General features: G+C 47.0%; 1 protein-coding gene across 1 annotated transcript in view; it reads left to right on the top strand.

The window, feature by feature from the left end:
* The window catches only part of PLA1A (phospholipase A1 member A), a 65,880-nt gene extending 49,069 nt beyond the window's left edge, over window positions 1-16,811 (top strand). Inside the window, exons 8-11 of the mRNA XM_084835399.1 lie at window positions 7,780-7,869; window positions 9,338-9,446; window positions 10,076-10,240; window positions 15,887-16,811. Of these exons, the coding sequence (XP_084691525.1) occupies window positions 7,780-7,869; window positions 9,338-9,446; window positions 10,076-10,240; window positions 15,887-15,968 (446 nt within the window). The 3' untranslated portion in view covers window positions 15,969-16,811. The remainder of the gene's footprint in view (window positions 1-7,779; window positions 7,870-9,337; window positions 9,447-10,075; window positions 10,241-15,886) is intronic.
* The last annotated feature ends 2,078 nt before the right edge of the window (window positions 16,812-18,889 follow it).

The following is an 18,889-nucleotide window of genomic DNA, read 5'->3' as shown; positions in this document are numbered from 1 at the left end:
AGACCTCCTTAAGGGCAGGAAATCTCCTTTTCATTGGACGGCATCTGCCCAACTAAGAGGCTTTTCAGTTCTGACCCGATCCTGTTACATCCCGACCCGAGGAGACCTTTTGTAGTGCAAACTGATGCCTCTGACTTTGCGGTGGGGGCGGTGCTTTTTCAACCAGATCGGGCGGGCGGCGAGTTGCAACCCTGTGCCTACCACTCCAGGAAGCTGAACATGTCTGAGAGGAATTATACCATCTGGGAGAAGGAACTGTTGGCCATCAAGTCCGCTTTGGAGACCTGGTGTCATCTTCTAGAGGGGGCACAGCACCCAGTCGAAGTTAGAACTGACCATCGCAACCTCGAACATCTTCAGACAGCCTGTGCCTTAAACCAGAGACAGATTAGGTGGTCGCTTTTTTCCCCCCGGTTCTTATTATTATTTTATTATTATTATTTATTTCATTTCTATACCGCCCAATAACCGAAGCTCTCTGGGCGGTTCACAAAAATTGAAGGTTCTGCCTTAAGATTTGCCATGTGAAGGCCTCCGACAACCTACAAGCGGATGCTCTTTCTCGCAAGCTGGACTTCCAGCCAGGGGGTGAGGGAAATCCCCCCCTTCTCTGATTCTTCCCCCCCAGAGCCTGGCAGCAGCTGCGGTGCCTCACTCTTGGGAGGAGCTCCTTCACTCTGCACAGGCTCAGGATGCTTTTGTTCGCACAAGGGTGGAGGAATTGGGGCTAGCCTCTGTCCCCCACCACCCTACCGCCTTCTCTTTGCGAGGTGGCCTGCTTTACCATTCCGGCCGGGTCTATGTGCCTTCTAGACCCCTCCATGAGAAGGTCCTCCATCAGTGCCATGACTCCCCCACAGCTGGGCATTTTGGCGTCACCAAGACCCTGCACAGAGTGACGCAGGATTTTTGGTGGCCTCGTCTGTGTCAGGATGTCAAGTCCTATGTCGCCTCCTGCCCAACCTGCCAGCATGTGAAGGCCCCCTCAGGCAAGCCCACAGGCTTGCATCACCCCCTGCCTACCCCCTCAGGACCTTGGAAACTGCTCTCCCTTGACTTCATCACTGACTTGCCTCCCTCACACGGTAAGACCACCATTCTGGTGGTGGTGGATTTGTTTTCTAAGATGGCCCATTTCATCCCCTGCTCTGGGTTGTCCACAGCCAGGGAGATGGCAGAGCTGTTTTTGGTGCATGTTTTCCGCCTCTATGGATGGCCCGAGAGTCTCATTTCGGATAGGGGGGCCCAATTCACTGCCCATTTCTGGAGGGAGCTACTTGGGCTTCTACATGTGACGCTCCGTCTTTCCTCCACCCACCATCCACAGACGGACGGTCAGACCGAGCGCACCAATGCGACTCTGGAGCAATATTTGCGCTGTTATGTCAGTTACCAGCAAGATGACTGGTTTTCCTTGCTGCCTTTCGCGGAATTTGCTTATAACAATGCCTGCCATACTTCCACCCGCCAAACTCCATTTTTTGCCAATTTTGGTTACCACCCCAAGGCTTTCCCGTCCACCCTACCTCCCTCTTCGGTGCCAGCGGCCCATGACTTTTTAGAGGAGTTGAGAGCGGTACACCACCTCTTACGGGACACCCTCAAGCAAGCCAAGACAGCCTACAAGGCCTCTGCGGACCGACGGCACCAGCCGGGTCCATCTCTGCAACCGGGAGACTGGGTTTGGTTGTCCACCCACTACCTCCCCTCTCACTCAACCGCAAGGAAGCTCGCGCCTCGTTGCATGGGGCCTTTCCAAATTATTGCCCAGATTAACCCTGTTGCTTTTCGCCTGGCTCTCCCCCGCCATGAAGATCCATCCTGTTTTTCATCAGTCCTTGCTGTCCCCCCTGGTTTCTGGTGACCCTCATCACTCGACCGGTCCCCCCCCCCGCCGCCAGTGTTGGTGGAGGGGGAGGAGGAGTTTGAAGTCGCAGAGATTCTGGATTCCCGCCTTCCTTGCGGACACCTGCAATACCTGGTGGACTAAAAGGGGTACAGGCCAGATGAGCGATCCTGGGAGCCCACGGAATCTGTACATGCTCCATTGCTGCTGAGGCGTTTCCACCAGCTGTACCCCCACAAGCCTGGGGGGGGGCCTCATGGGAGCAGGGATGATGTCAGGGTGGACACTGAGCCCATAGAACCTCAGAGCAGTTCTGATTCTGAGGAGGAACAGCCATCCGTGGGAGAGGAGCGCGCTCATCCCTCCCAGGCCCTGCAGCTGGCAGAGATTCCTCTTGCCGACATTCCAGACATAGATTGCGGTCCTGGGAGTGAAAGAGCGCGGGAGGAGGGCTGGCTGGATGCTCGACGCAGACGCAAAGAGCGATGAGCTATGGAGGCGTAGCATCCGTTTGGCACGCAAGCAACGGTCGCGTCCAGAGGACCCAAGGGAAAAGGGGAGGGACTCTCCCTAGCCCATAAGTTCAGGGTCTGCAAGTGATTCTCGTTCAAACGGGGACCAACTGTTTCCAACCCGGGGCGTAGGTTATTCTGCTGTTCATAGCTTAGTCGCTGGTGATAGAGTTATTAAGTTGTAAAAGGAATAAGGCCTTGAAAAGAATCCTTTGTCTGTGTCTGGAGTTGGCTACTGGAGTAGACTGAAATAGGCCAGCTAGGGCCCCCTGACAGCCAAGTAATAAAGGAAGAGTACAGGCAGGTAGCACAGAATTGCAGGGATGGCGTCAGGAAGGCTAAAGCTGAAAATGAGTGGAGGTTAGTGAGGGATGCTAAAAGCAATAAAAAAGCTTTCTTCAGCTCCATGCATAGTAAAAGACAGAGGAAAGAAATGGTGTTTCAGCTATTAAATAAGGATGGCAAAACAATAACAGATGGCAAAGAAAAGGCAGAAGTGCTCAATTCCTGCTTTGGCTCAGTCTTCTCCCAAAAGAGGGTCTATGACCCCCCCGGCAAAGGCGAAGTACAGGCTGAAGGGGCAGGATTGCAGCTTGAGATCGATAGGCATATGGTCAAGGAACACCTAATTACTTTGAATGAGTTCAAATCTCCAGGGCCAGATGAACTTCATCCTACAGTAATAAAGGAACTGGCAGAAGAACTCTCAGAACCACTGCCTATTCTCTTTGAGAAATCATGGAGGACAGGGGAAGTGCCAGAGGACTGAAGGAGGACTAATGTTGTCCCTACCTTCAAAAAGGGTAAAAAGGAGGAACCTGGGAACTACAGACCAGTCAGTCTGACATCAATCCCTGGGAAAATTCTGGAGCAGATGATAAAGCAATCCATCTGGAAGCACCTTGAAAACAATACCGTGATTACTCGAAGCCAACATGGATTTGTCAAAAACAAGTCCTGCCAGACGAATCTGATCTCATTTTTTGATCAAGTAACCTCCCTTGTGGACCGTGGGAATGCTGTGGACATAATATACCTCGACTTCAGTGCCCCATGATATCCTGATGAGCAAAGTAGCTCAAAATGGGATAGATGAAACAACGATCCAGTGGATCCACAGTTGGCTACAGAATTGGACTCAAAGAGTGCTTATCAGTGGGACCTTCTCAAACTGGGGAGAGATAACAAGTGGGGTACCGCAGAGCTCAGTCCTGGGCCCAGTGCTCTTCAACATTTTTATTAATGACTTGGAGGAGGAGGTGCAGGGAATGCTGATCAGATTTGCAGATGACACAAAACTGGGCGGGATAGCTAATACTTTGGAAGACAGATACAAAATTCAAAGTGATCTTGATAGACTGGAGCGCTGGGCAGAAAACAACAGAATGACATTTAATAGGGATAAATGCCAAGTTCTGCACCTAGGAAAAAGAAATCAAATGCACAGTTCCAAGATGGGCGGTACTTGGCTCAACCACACTACAAATGAGAAGGATCTTGGCATTGTTGTTGATCACAAGCTGAATATGAGGCAACAATGTGATGTGGCTGCCAAAAAGGCAAATGCTATTTTGGGCTGCATTAATAGAAGCATAGCTTCCAAATCCTGGGAAGTACTAGTTCCCCTCTACTCAACACTGGTTAGGCCTCATCTGGTGTCCAGTTCTGGGCACCACACATTAAGAAGGATGCAGACAAACTGGAGAGGGTCCAGAGGAGGGCAACAAAGATGATCAGGGGACTGGAAACAAAGCCCTATGAAGAGAGACTGAAAGAACTGGGCATGTTTAGCCTTGAGAAGAGAAGACTGAGGGGAGATACGATAGCGCTCTTCAAGTACTTGAAAGGTTGTCACACAGAGGAAGGCCAGGATCTCTTCTCAATCATCCCAGAGTGCAGGACACGGAATAACGGGCTCAAGTTACAGGAAGCCAGATTCCGGCTGAACATCAGGAAAAACTCCTGGCTGTTAGAGCAATACGACAATGGAACCAATTCCCTAGGGAGGTGGTGGGCTCTCCCACACTGGAGGCGTTCAAGACGAGGCTGGACAGCCATCTGTCAGGGATGCTCTGACTTGGATTCCTGCATTGAGCAGGGGATTGGACTCGATGGCCTTGTAGGCCCCTTCCAACCCCACTATTCTGTGATTCTATGATTCTAAGAGACTGAAGCATTACCTCTAATGGGGAGGTCAGGTGCGAGAGAAGTGTTGGCAACACAATGTGCTCAGACTAATGAAACTGCAACACCACCTTTAGGAGGAAGGAAAAGTACAGTCCCCAAACAACCTTATCCCTACAGAAGGTCAAATTGGTCATGATGGAGAGCACCACTGAAGTGATGGCAGTGAAAAAGGCCCAGTCATGGTAAGGAGGTGGAGGTAGGGGAGCCCAAGGCGGCTGTGAGTCTGCCAGGGCTGAAGCCATCAGCGCCACCAGAGGCTGGTCTGCAGCCATAGGTTCATCACTGGACTCGATTCCATGGGTTGTCTTCTGGTTCTTTGGCCTGGGACCTGGAGCTGTAGTGGGGCACTTATTAGAGGAATTGGTTAGTTGGACCTTCTTGACCCCGACTGTCAACACTGAGGTTGGGGTCGAGGATTGGAGTGTTGAGCTTGAGGGAAGCTCATGAGACAAGGCTGATGTCGCTTGCAGGGCTATTTCACGAGTTGGCACAGAAGGTTGTACCGTGGCTCCTTCCGTCGAAAGGGGAGCTGGCTTCACCAGGAGGGAGACTGTCTGCACCGGCTTGGCGCAAATAGATGGCAAATCAATGTGAAGCAGCCAGTTCTGTGTTGCTTTGTCTGTGGCTTTTAAGGCCTGCTCGCACAGCAGGGCACAAAAACGATCCATCTGTTTTCTTTAGGCCTGTTTTGTAAAAGCCTGGCAGTGTGAAAAGGAATCGACCCAATGTCCCTCACCCAGGCAAAGGTGGCACAGGGACTGACGGTTGGTTGGTGGCATTTTCCTGCCACAGGGAGACACTTCTTGAAGAGCACCGTGGAGGCTGTGTGGCCCCCTGGTGTGTGTGGGGGGGGGGAGAAAAAGAAAATGAAGACAGAGGTTCAGATGGACAAGATGAAAAAGGAACACAAAAAGAAAACAGTTCCACCCAGCAGTTTGAGAAGGGACAACTGAGAACTGTTGACGAAAACCTTGAGATACAGAGAACATTCTTCAGATATGTACATAGTAAAAGGCAGAGGAAAGAAATGGTGGTTTAACTATTAAGTAAGGATGGCAAAATGATAACAGATGACAAAGAAAAGGCAGAAGTGCTCAATTCCTACTTTGGCTCAGTCTTCTCCCGAAAGAGGGTCTATGACCTCCCTGGCAAAGATGAAGTACAGGCTGAAGGGGCAGGATTGCAGCTTGAGATCGATAGGCATATGGTCAAGGAACACCTCATTACTTTGAATGAGTTCAGCTCTCCAGGGCCAGATGAACTGCATCCTAGAGTCATAAAGGAACTGGCAGAAGAACTCTCAGAACCACTGTCTATCATCTTTGAGAAATCATGGAGGACAGGGGAAGTGCCAGATGACTGGAGGAGGGCTAATGTTGTCCCTATCTTCAAAAAGGGCACAAAGGAGGAAGCTGGGAACTACAGACCAGTCAGCCTGACATCAATCCCTGGGAAAATTCTGGAGCAGATGATAAAGCAATCCATCTGGAAGCACCTTGAAAACAATGCAGTGATTACTTGAAGCCAACATGGATTTGTCAAGAACAAATCTTGCCAGACGATCTCATTTTTTGATCAGGTAACCTCCCTTGTGGACTGTGGGAATGCTGTAGACATAATATACCTCGACTTCAGCAAAGCTTTTGACAAAGTGCCCCATGATATCCTGATGAGCAAAGTAGCTCAAAGTGGGCTAGGTGAAACAATGATCCAGTGGATCCACAATTGGCTACAGAATCGGACTCAAGGAGTGCTTATCAACGGGATCTTCTCAAACTGGGGAGAGGTGATGAGCGGGGTACCGCAGGGTTCAGTCCTGGGCCCAGTGCTCTTCAACATTTTCATTAATGACTTGGAGGAGGAAGTGCAGGGAATGCTGATCAAATTTGCAGATGACACAAAAGTGAGTGGGATAGCTAATACCTGAAGAGACAGAAACACAATTCAAAGTGATCTTGATAGACTGGAGTGCTGGGCTGAAAACAACTGAATGGCATTTACTAGGGAGAAATGCCAAGTTGTGCACCTAGGAAAAAGAAACCAACTCCACAATTACAAGATGGGGAATACTTGGCTCAACAATACTACAAGCGAGAAGGATCTTGGACTTGTTGTATATCGCAAGCTGAATATGAATCAACAATGTGATGTGGCTGCAAAAAAGGCAAATGCTAGGTTGTCACAGAGAGGAAGGCCAGGATCTCTTCTCGATCATCCCAGAATGCAGGACATGGACTAATGGGCTCAAGTTACAGGAAGCCAGATTCCGGCTGAACATCAGGAGAAACTTCCTGACTGTTAGAGCAATACGACAATGGAACCAGTTACCTAGGGAAGTGGTGGGCTCTCCCCCACTGGAGTCATTCAAGATGTGGCTGGACAGCCATCTGTCGGGGATGCTCTGACTTGGATTCCTGCATTGAGCAGGGGGTTGGACTCGATGGCCTTGTAGGCCCCTTCCAACCCTACTATTCTATGAGTCTATGATTCCAAATGTTGCTATCGCTGTAGCAGTTGAAAAGGAACACAGCAGGAAGGCAGGAGCCACACCCTGGAGCATGTGCAGAGGAGAGTGGGCAGGCTCCCACCAAAGCTCTGCTCAGCTCTAGAATGTTCCAAATGATGCTCTGCACAGGCACAGAATCATTGTATGTGAGTCACCAGAAAGAAGACATATCCTATACCCAAATTTTTCTAAGAGACAAATTCTGCAGCTTATATAAATGATGGGCAATGAGCAAAATGACATAATTGTGCCTATTTTACAGCATATATTCTGCATCTGGTGACCATGTTCAGGGACCAGGAACTATGCCAGGTACTGAAGGTCTCCCCCTGACTATTCTGTCTTACTGGGGCCTCTCATCTCACATCCTCAGCTTCACCAGGCACACACACTTTCAAGCCTTCATGGTTATAAGGGGCTAGAGCAGCCTTCCCCAATCTGGTGCCCTGGTGTTTTGGACTTCCTCCCAGCAGCCCCAGCCAGCATGGTCAATGGTCAGGAATGCTGGGAGTTGTAGTTCAAAACATTTGGAGGGCACCCGGTCAGGGAGAACTAGGCTACAGAGATACTTGCTTTGTTTTTAAATGAAAACTGAGATTTTCAAAAAGCGGAATTCTGCTCCCAGTACCAAATTCTGTGTTCACACTGCATTTGCCCAAGAACTATTGAATATACTGAGCGCTGGTATTCTCTACACTTCTTCACTGTGTTCTTTTTTTTTTTTTTAGGACTGTTGGACAATGGAGGAGTAAACATGGGGAAATTGCCCACAGAGGTAAAAGTTTACTTGGTCACAGCTGCATCAGCACCATATTGTGGTGAGTAGAGTAGCACTTCCAGAGGGCCACGGACTTCTTCTTGATATCATCCTATAGCGACACCTCAAAGGTTCACTGAATGCAGATAATGTGAGAAGCCGGACCTTGCACATTCTCCCCACTTGTGTGCATTTATTTGAAGGTCTTCATAAACAGAGCCTACACATGTACATCTTTCTCCAGGTGATTGGGAACGAGGTTTTTTCAGGGTTTACAATTACATGGATTGTACACCATTGTACATGCATAGCTCTTTGCAGACCTTCAAATAAACCTGCGTAGGTGATGCCATGAATCTGCTTCCCCCACCCCCGCTCATGGAACTGAAAAGGGCTGGGGGGGGCACTGCTTCACTAATAAATGTACATCGCTTGGCTTCTCTACACTTGATGACTGGGAACAGAATATGTGAATTGACTCCACTGAAAAGCATAATGTTTAAGGGCGACTCTACATTAAAGAAAAAACCTGCAGTCCTACTGCTGTGGAGCCTTTCCGTGTTTATCACAGGCTCTCAGACAGTGACCACATGATTGCTAAGAGGGGAAGTTTCTAATTTTCAATGTTCCGTAGATCACAATGAAACAGTGCCATCTAGTGGCTGTTTAATAGCACAACAATGAATGTACATAGTAGGAAAAATCTGGGATATATTTAAATACCTCATTATCTTCAGATCTTTTTAACTTGGAATAACCCGGAAATACCACTGGATGTGCCCTGGAGGCTGACAGAACTGTGAAAAGGACCTGCAAATTTCCATGAGTGACCCACCATGAATGCACAATAAAAGCCTCTTATGATGGTGCCCTAAGTTTCCAAAAGGGATAATCATATAAGTCTGTTGCACCAAAAACAATAAAGAGTTTTGCTCTTTGTTGATCATGTTTATGGTGCTGGCAAGGGATAGGAAGGCTCTGTATCTAGTGTTAGATCTCTAATGGCCCATTCACATATGACTGTCATCATTTGATTTTGTGGTTAAGTGGAGAACTAGCATGTGTGAACCAGCTCTCAGAGTATGAGAAATGCATCCAGTGCTGTGAATAGTGTCAGTTCCTTGTTAAACCCACCCAACTGACTATTCTTAGAAAATGTGCATTTGATTTGCACTTCCTCAAACAGGACTGCTAGATTACTTACTTCCAACAGTTGAACCTATTAACAAAGGAACAGCAAAATCTGCAAACTACATGAAGGTTTTAGGGGTTTATAATGTATAGTGTTTGGATTACAGAACTGAGAATATTTTGCCATCAAATCATACTTCCCTTAGCCACACTCCCCTCCCATGCAAAGAAATACTACAGCTCTATATATTCTTACATAGTTTAAATGGGCCTGACACTGGGGGAATAAGTAAATCCTAAATCCCCCCCCCCCCAAGGTAGCAGAAATCTTCTTTTAATGCTGGAGGCTTAAGATATTCAATGCTCTGTGCCCAGAATGTGATTCCTATGTTGCCTAGTGTACCATAGCCTGGTGGAATTTCACTTACAGCAGAGGAGAACTTTGGATACCAACATTGAGATAACCTTCCTCAGTAGCAACTCCTCATTCAGCACCAGCATTGTCATGTGAGTAACAATGGACAACTCAGATGTACTTCTGCTGACTCTGTTTCTCTTTGTTTGCTGGATTCACCCAATTATGTCTTTTTACACACTATTGCAATAGCAACAACATAGGGCCAAATAGGTTCATCTTCATCTCCTAGACGTTCTCTAGGAACATCAAATATTATGAAGATGTGAGCCCGGGGTGGGGGGCGGGAGTGTATCACAGACATTTGTGCAGTGCTTAGGAAATAGTTGTAGAATTTGAGAATTTCTTGTAGGATGAAAATAGTTGTGATCCAGGAGGCATACTAGGCTGGGAGGTTGTGCAAGCATTGGGGTTGTGGCAACTTCAACTAGCATTCGCTTTGCTGATGAAAAACTGAGGAGCAGCTGCCATTGCTTGTGAATCACTGTTGTTGTCTGCTTAATAATGTCTAGTCACTTCCCAATGTATAATTCTCCCAGAAACTCCCCTTCCCTGCTCCAGTTCATACTTCTAAAAAAAACATAACTACCATGTTAGCTCCTTTCTACAATTGCCAATTCTTCAACAAGTCAATAAAGTTTTGGTAGCCAAACAAGACAGCACATTTATCCTGCACAAGGAGATCCCTATGCTTACCCACATGCCTTGTTGGGCTTTGCAGACCCAAGCAGCAGACCCTGGGCAAAGGCCTGTTGACTCACTCTGCCCCACTGTGCCAGGTGGAAAGAGTGATGGTGCAGTACCATCCCAAGACCTGGAGGAGGAAGAAAGATGAGGCCCCTGTTGTTGGCCAGTTCTGTACTGCCCCTCTGCCTGTAGATACAAGGTAAGCAAGAACCATCTTTCGAAAGTCTTCTTCAGCAAGGGGATAGTACTGATGAGGGAGGAAGGCTCTTTTATCTTATGGTGCTTGCAGGCCACACAAAGGAGACATTAGTTTGAGGGATTGTTTCCCTTTCATTGGGGCTGCTATCAAAAGGCCAAACAATGCACATAATTTCAGTATGATGCATGGTTTTGATATGAGATTTATTTCTTTATTTGGGTGGTGTGCTATTTTTAGCCCGCCCAATCCCAGAAGCTCTGAGTAGGTTACAATACATTTAAACAGACACAACAGAAACCAAACTTAAAATTAAGGAACAACATATAAATGGTTAAATCCCTTGACCCATCACTTTTCCTGCCCTTTCCCATTTACTAGGACTACCTTGTAAGCAATCCATCATCCTTAGTTCAATGCTTTCCAAATCCCATCCAGGAAGTTAGTATTGATATGGCCTTTCAGAAAGAACCAATGCAGTCCATTGGCCATGGGGTGTCTTTCTTTTTACTATCTACTCACCTAGTTCCATACCTCTTTTCCTTTGTCTTAACACAGAGAAGTTAAGCACTGAGAATTCATTTTGGATAATCCCACCCTTCAACCAGCCTCTCACCAAAGTTCGTTGTGTCTCTCTTTCCCTTGAAACCACACGGAACCTACTATTAAAGGAATAGTCTTTCTTAGGACCCACTCACCCCACCTGCCAACCTAAAAGACACTCTGCAGAACAGACAAGAAGGAGGTGGTGGAGGAGGAGGAGGTTGCAAGAACTCAAACCTCAGATGAGGTATAATAGCACCCCAGATGTACATGAGCATTCCTCGCCTCTGCATACCTGCTGGGAGACTGGGTACTCTTCCTTTCCCCCTGGTGAGGTTGGTTCAAATCTGCACTCATCACAACTCCTTTCACCACCAGAGCTCTACTGGACATACTAACTGCCCAACTGTGGAATGAATGGGCAACAAAACCACCCTGCAAGGGGAAATGTGTAAAATAAAACAACCCATCATCACCCAAACCTACAGCCATCAGTACAGATGCCATGCATGCTCTAGACTTCCACCATCCATTGTCTCTCCCAACCAACATAGAATCATAGAATAGTACAGTTGGAAGGGTCCTATAAGATCATTGAGTCCAGCCCCCTGCTCACTGCAGGAATCCAATTCAAAACATCCCTGACAGATGGCTGTCCAGCTTCACCTTGAATGCCTCCAGTGTGGGAGAGCCCACTACCTCCCTAGGTAATTGGTTCCATTGTCTTATTGCTCTAACAGTCAGGATGTTTCTCCTGATATTCAGCCGGAATCTGGCTTCCTGTAACTTGAGCCCGTTATTCCATGTCCTGCACTCTGGGATGATTGAGAAGAGATCCTGGCCTTCCTCTCAGGGACAATCTTTCAAGTACTTGAAGAGCGCTATCATATCTCCCCTCAGTCTTCTCTTCTCAAGGCTAAACATGCCCAGTTCTTTCAGTCTCTCCACACAGGGCATTGTTTCCAGTCCCCTGATCATCTTTGTTGACCTCCTCTGAACCCTCTCCAGTTTGTCTGCACCCTTCTTAAAGTGTGGTGCCCAGAACTGGACACAGTACTCCAGATGAGGCCTAACCAGTGCTGAGTAGAGGGGAACTAGTACTTCCCGGGATTTGGAAGCTGTGCTTCTATTAATGCAGCCCAAAATAGCATTTGCCTTTTTTGCAGCCACATCACATTGTTGGCTCATATTCAGCTTGCGATCGACAACAATGCCAAGATCCTTCTCGGTTGTAGTGTTGTTGAGCCACGTATCCCCCGTCTTGTAACTGTGCAGTTGGTTTCTTTTTCCTAGGCACAGAACTTGGCATTTATCCCTATTAAATGTCATTTTGTTTTCTGCCCAGCACTCCAGTCTATCCAGATCACTTTGAATTTTGTTTCTGTCTTCCAAAGTATTAGCTATCCTGCCCAATTTTGTGTCATCTGCAAATGTGATCAGCATTCCCTGCACCTCCTCCTCCAAATCATTAATAAAAATGTTGAAGAGCACTGGGCCCAGGACTGAGCCCTGCGGTAACCCTCTCATTACCTCTCCCCAGTTTGAGAAGGTCCCATTGATAAGCACTCTTTGAGTCCGATTCTGTAGCCAACTGTGGATCCAGAGAATAGGATCCAGAGTTGTTTCATCTAGCCCACTTTGAGCTAGTTTGCTCCTCAGGATCAAAGTGGGGCACTTTGCTGAAAGCTTTGCTGAAGTCGAGGTATACTATGTCCACAGCATTCCCACAGTCCACAAGGGGGGTTACCTGATCAAAAAATGAGATCAGATTCGTCTGGCAGGATTTTTTCTTGACAAATCCATGTTGGCTTTGAGTAATCACTGCATTGTTTTCAAGATGCTTCCAGATGGATTGCTTTATCATCTGCTCCAGAATTTTCCCAGGGATTGATGTCAGACTGGCTGATCTGTGGTTCCTCCTTTTTACGCTTTTTGAAGATAGGGACAACATTAACCCTACTCACTTCCTCCGTCCTCCATGATTTCTCAAAGAGAATAGACACTGGTTCTGAGAGTTCTTCTGCCAGTTCGTAGGATGCAGTTCATCTGGCCCTGGAGATTTGAACTCATTCAAAGTAATTAGGTGTTCCTTGACCATATGCCTATCGATCTCAAGCTGCAACCCTGCCCCTTCAGCCTGTACTTCACCTTTGCCAGGGGTTATAGACCCTCTTTTGGGAGAAGACTGAGCCAAAGTAGGAATTGAGCACTTCTGCCTTTTCTTTGTCATCTGTTATCATTTTGCCATCCTTATTTAATAGCTGAACCACCATTCTTTCCTCTTGTCTTTTACTATGCACATACCTGAAGAAAGCCTTTTTGTTGCTTTTAGCCTCCCTCGCTAACCTCAGCTCGTTCTCAGCTTTAGCCTTCCTTGACGCTGTTCCTGCAATTCTGTGCTGCCTGCCTGTACTCTTCCTTTGTAGTGCCTTCCTTCCACTTCCTATATGTGTGCTTTTTTGTTTTCAGGTCATCTCTAGCTTTTTGTGAAGCCACATTGGCTTCTTCTGTTGTCTTCCACCTTTTCTTCTTGTTGGAATTGTTTGTAATTGTGCCTTGAGAATTTCCTTGTTTAATAGCTCCCTTACATCTTGGACTCCTTTTCTCATTAGAGTTGCTTGCCATGGGACTTTACTTATGATTGTTCTGAGTTTATTAAAATCGGCTTTCCTAATCCAGGGTACGCGTTTGGCTACACTCGGCTTTTGGTTCCCTTAGAACCAAGAACTCAAGTATAACATGGTTGCTTTCTTCCAGAGTTCCAGTAACTGCTACTTTATCCACTACGTCATCTCTGTTGGTTAGGATCAAGTCAAGGAGAGCTGATCCTCTAGTTCCTTCCTCCACTTTGTGTAGGAGGAAATTATCAGCAACACAAGTCAGGAATCTCTTGGAGGGGCCATGTTTTGCAGATTTTGTCTCCCAACAAATATCGGGGAAATTGAAGTCCCCCATTACTACTACATCATGCTTCCTTGAAACATTGGGTATTTGCTTTTCAAAAGTTTCATCCTCGTCTTCTCCTTGATTGGGTGGCCGGTAATAGACTCCGACCACCATGTTCCTTTTATTTTTTGCTGCATTTAGTTTAATCCCGATGCTCTCGATGTGGCTACCAAGCCCATCCTCCTGTATTTCTGTACAGAGATATGTATTCTTAACATATAGTGCAACTCCACCTCCCTTTTTGTTCCTCCTGTTCTTTTTGAACAAGTTATGTCCTTCAATTGCTGTATTCCAATCATGAGAGTCATCCCACCAAGTCTCAGGTACACCTATCAAGTCATAATTTCCCGCTTGTATTAAGAGTTCAAGTTCGTTCTGTTTGTTTCCCATACTCTAGGCATTAGCGTGTAGACACTGAAGACCATGTGCTTTATAGTCTGGCTTTCTTCCTACATGTTTGTAAAGCCTATTATTGGGCGCTATTAGAGCTGTTCTCCCTGTTGTGGTGCATGAGCCTTCATCCATTGTTACCCCCAACTTTACGTCTCCCTCTCCCGTAGGATTCAGTTTAAAGCCCTCCTGATGAAGTTCTTCATGCTGTGGCCAAACACATTCTTCCCATCCTTTGTGAGGTGCAACCCATTCCTTGCCAATAGTCCATCTTCCAGGAAGTATAGCCCATGGTCAAAGAATCCAAATCTCTCTCGCCAGCACCACCTTCATAGCCAGTCATTCACCTGGAGTATTTTTCTTTCCCTTTTTACCCCTCTTCTAACTACTGGAGGGATGGATGAGAAAACTATCTGGGCTCCAAAGTTCTTGAGTTTTCTTCCCAAAGCTTCAAAGTCTGATGTGATTTCTTCGTAGCTCGCTGGGTGGTATTGTTTGTTCCCACATGGATGAGAAGAAAGGGATACGTGTCAGTGGGCTTTATGAGTGTAGGTAACCTTCAGTCATGTCTGTAATCTGTCCTCCTGAGAGACAGCATACCTGGCAAGTCCACAGGTCTTCGCGACATACTTGGATTTCGATCCCACACAGCAAGGGGTCTCCCACAACTCCTCCTCCTCTCTTCTTGTTGTTGTAGGCCTTGGTTTCATCGCCTCTGCTTGACTGACCTTCAGCCTCTTGCTTGCTCTCATGCAAGTTCCCCTGTGATTCTTCCTCTGCAGGCTGTCCTCCAGTCTCATCCTCAAGTACCTGGAAACGGTTCCATAGTTCCAATGCTTCCACTGGTGTAAAGTGGCTTCTAGTTCTTCTGCTCCTAATGGTCACCCTTTTCCAAGGAGTATCCTCTACTTCGTTTTTCCTCACCTCAGCATTTTCCTCTTCTGCCTCAGCTTGCTGTTGCTCTTCTGTTCTTCACTTCGCTGCTGTAGTTCCACTGTTCAGTCCAAGAACTCTTTGTGTTCTCTTATTCCCTGGAGGGTCGACACTTGCTTCCCCAGTCCTCTTACTTTTTCTTCCAACAGCGTGATCAACTTGCACTTGTTGCACGTGTAGGCCATGTTCTCAGGCAAGAAAACAAACATGGCACAGACCTTGCAGGTCACCACCACTGGAGTGTCTTTTCCTTCCATAGTCTCTATTCCCTTTATATTTCTAGCTTTTTGATTATTCTGGAATAGCCTGTGCTTTGTCCTCTATTCACTGGAGATTAAAAACACCGGCCCACACTTTGCCTTTGTCTTCTCTCCCACTGCAACTCCCTGGCCAACTCCTGTTTACTCTCCCTGTTCGCTCGCTCTGATCGCTCACTGTCTGGGAGCTTGCTTCCTTGTGTAGCCCCTAGACCAGCTGGAGCAGCTTCCTCTGCTCTGCTCAGGTAGGAGACAGGAAACATATCAGAGCAAACTTTTCAGGGCCGGGGCTGTGGCATTGAGGGGTTTGTGGAAGGATGGCTATTGACAGGCCCCCAGCCAAAACCCTGCAGAAGAGACATCCCACTGCTGACGCGAAGAAAAGATTCAGGCAAATGAAAGGATCTGGAGCAAAGGCATATGCCAGAAAAGTAGAATGACTAACTCAGGAAGGCAGGAAGGCAGAGGCTTTGGAGCTCCAGACCTCATGCATGCATTATGAATTTAATATGACACCTTTATAGAGGACTTATTATTGTCTTTGTTATCATCCGTTAACTTCAGCCTCCTTCTCTTGCAGTGAGAAGCAGTTCTGCCTTCAAATGCTGACTCTGACAAGAAGCAACCCCCTCCCCCTTGGCCTCACCATTGCCTGTGATTAGCACAGCTTGGCCTAGTGGGTACAGAGATAATAATGTGGCTCTAAAGTTGAAGACAGATGTATACTATAGAATCCATTTTTCTGTCCAGAAAGCCAGTGCCTCAGGAAGCCAGCAAATGTGTGTTCAAACCACTTCTGCCCACTACAGTTTAGAATGTGTGTTTGTCTTTAGCCACAGCTACTCAGTTTTTCAGCTAGGGAGAAGACATGCAACATGTACATGACCTCCACATCTGAGGTCTTTGGATGTGGAGTGGTATACAAATACTGTAAAAAAAAAATAGTGGCAGCCGTCTGGAGGCACCTTTGCTGCACTCAGTCCAAATGTGGCTATTATTCTCCAGTATCGTAATAGGGGTGGAGGGAGGTTCTGCAAGTTTGCAACAGAAGCTGGCTGTGCATGGTGCTGGTTGTCTGCCCCTCCCCAAATGTCACTAGAAAACCTCCCACAACTTCCTAAAGCAGTTTTGCACTTTTAAAAGAAGTCTCTCTTTTGGAAATTAACAATCCAACAAATGAACAGAAGAAGCCCATTGACGTTTAAAAGGCAGACAGCCCAGGTGAAGCATGTGGGAGGGGTGAGGCTGACAGCTGAGTCAGCAGTTTGCTGGTTTTCACATCTGTCATTTCTGTTGTGAAACTGTGCTCAGAAATTGGGCTCAAGGACACTCCCTGGGCTGTCTTTTTCTATAATGTTTGCCTTCATCCTTCTGTCATCTGCCAGCTTACTACTGTGAGTGAATAAGTGCTGAATCAAATGAGTTTTGGTTATGGGATCTGCTATTGCCACCCATGCAACAGCTATGAGAAATAAAGATGCTGCATTCAAAAAGAATGGGAGGGTATCAGAAGTGCTCAGCTCACATTCTATCAATGCAAGGTTGCCTGATTCTGATCAAATATTTTTCATGCAGTTCCCCCAAAGGTAACACATTTTTATTTGGTGCTTATTTAAGGCCTTCATTCCTCTCTTCCCAAGTACATCAGACCTGGGGTGGTCAGTGATACTCCCAGCTCTGCCCAGGGAGTCACCACAAGGAGAACCTGTTCTTAGCAGGAGTTGCAATTCTTTGGTTTAAAGGTGAACATATTTATTCTGCATGGTGGCAGGTCAGTTTTGTTGAATAATTGGAACAACTCTGTGTGCTTCCAGACCCTAGGGGTGATAGAGAATGTCCCGTAGCTTGATCAGTTCCTATTTCCTACTCCCTCCTCTTCCTCTTCCTTCTTCCTCCTCTGCAACAAGCAACAAGTGCTATGCAGTCTCCCCCAGAGAGGAAGCAAGTAACTATACCTCACACCTTTGCTCATTTACACTCATGCACCCAGCTTTAGGGGGTGCTTGTCATTAAACAGTGTTAGATAGTCTTCTCTGACTATGTGTATAAAAACACTAATAAAGTAAGTTGATTTACTTACTTTGAGTAAGGGGGGGTTGGACTCAATGGTCTTGTAGGCCCCTTCCAACCCTACTATTCTGTGATTCTATGATTTGAACGTCTTTTAAATTAGGGCTGTGCAGGGACCCCCTTCTCCACTCTGGAGACTGATTTGATTTGGCGCTTCCAAAGCCCGCACCCATCCCCCTGCCCAACCGCACAAGCCCCCTGCTCCTCTTTACCTGGACCCATGGGGAGCGCCCGCAGCCACCGCCATCTTGGAAGAAGTCGCCATTTTCTTTTAAAATGGCAACTCTTCTTCTTCTGGTAAGTAAATGGTGTGTAGATTGTGGCCGTAAAGGTGCCATCTATGCAATATTACAGGTGTAAATGGCCAATTTAAGCTTGTAATATTGAATAGATGGCCCCTTTATGGCCGCAATCTACACACCTTTTACTTACCGGAAGAAGAAGAGTTGCCATGGTGACTCCCTCCAAGATGGCAACGGCTGTGGGCGCTCCCCACAGGTCTAGGTAAAGAGGAGCAGGGGGCTTGCATAGCTGGGTGGGCGACTGCCTGGATCAGGCCAAAGCAGCCTGAAGCCCTTTGAGAGTTGTCCAACCCACTTTGGGCCATTCTCAACCTGCTCCAGAACTAGACTGCTTTGTCCCGAATCACCCTGATCTGCTTTGCGATTCAGGCCAAAGCAGTGCACAGCCCTATTTTAAACTGGCTTTGGCCTGCATTTATTGCCTCCAATATTAAATGTTGTGTTGCCACGCTTTCTCTGCATAAAGCAAATCTGCTGTAAGCCACACCAGACCTTCTAACATGGTGTGAATGGAGGAGTACTGGATTTTTTAAAAGGAATCAGCTTTGCTTGGCTTTGGTCCATGTAGAGCTCCACGAGCAAGTGCTCCGCACCAGTAAAAATCACTCCACATACTTCCAGGTGGGGGTGGGGGTTGGATTGAACATCATCTGACTGGCAGAGGCTGCTCAACCAGTAATAGAGGTCTCCCCCCGCTTCTCCTTTCCGCTGTCTGAAGTTCCAGATGCACCTGCATTTCAGCAACAAGCTTCATTGAGCACAATGGGAGTTATTTCTCACATGTATGCTTGTGCTGAGAAAGACGGTGGGGGGAAACATAGGGATGAGAAACCAGTCCCCTTTCTAACCCGATGCTGCACAGGATCTCTATAACAAAGGTGTAAAGGAGTTACTTCCTAAGGCAATAAACCAAACAATAGAGAATCAGAGCCTCCGGAGCCTTGAGATTGTGCATTACAACCTTTAGGGACGTGGTGTGTGAAACTGTGCCATTTCAATTGAGGGGGATCTCTGTAAATTCTGATGTGGGCATTCGGAGGACAAGCCTCACTGAGCACAATGGGAGTTACTTCTGAGTAGACACTAATTGGTTTGTGCAGGGACGGGAAACACATAGGAAACACCCCTTGACCTAGGGATGTTCGAGAATTCCACCATGGACTCCAATGTGGTCAGATTCTTTAGAATTCTTTAGAATCCGGCCCCTCGGA

The sequence above is a fragment of the Heloderma suspectum genome, chromosome 2, assembly GCF_057233095.1.
Source record: "Heloderma suspectum isolate Gila_16-S chromosome 2, 16-S_ref, whole genome shotgun sequence".
Taxonomy (NCBI): domain Eukaryota; kingdom Metazoa; phylum Chordata; class Lepidosauria; order Squamata; family Helodermatidae; genus Heloderma; species Heloderma suspectum.
This window is presented reverse-complemented; position numbering and strand designations above follow the sequence as displayed.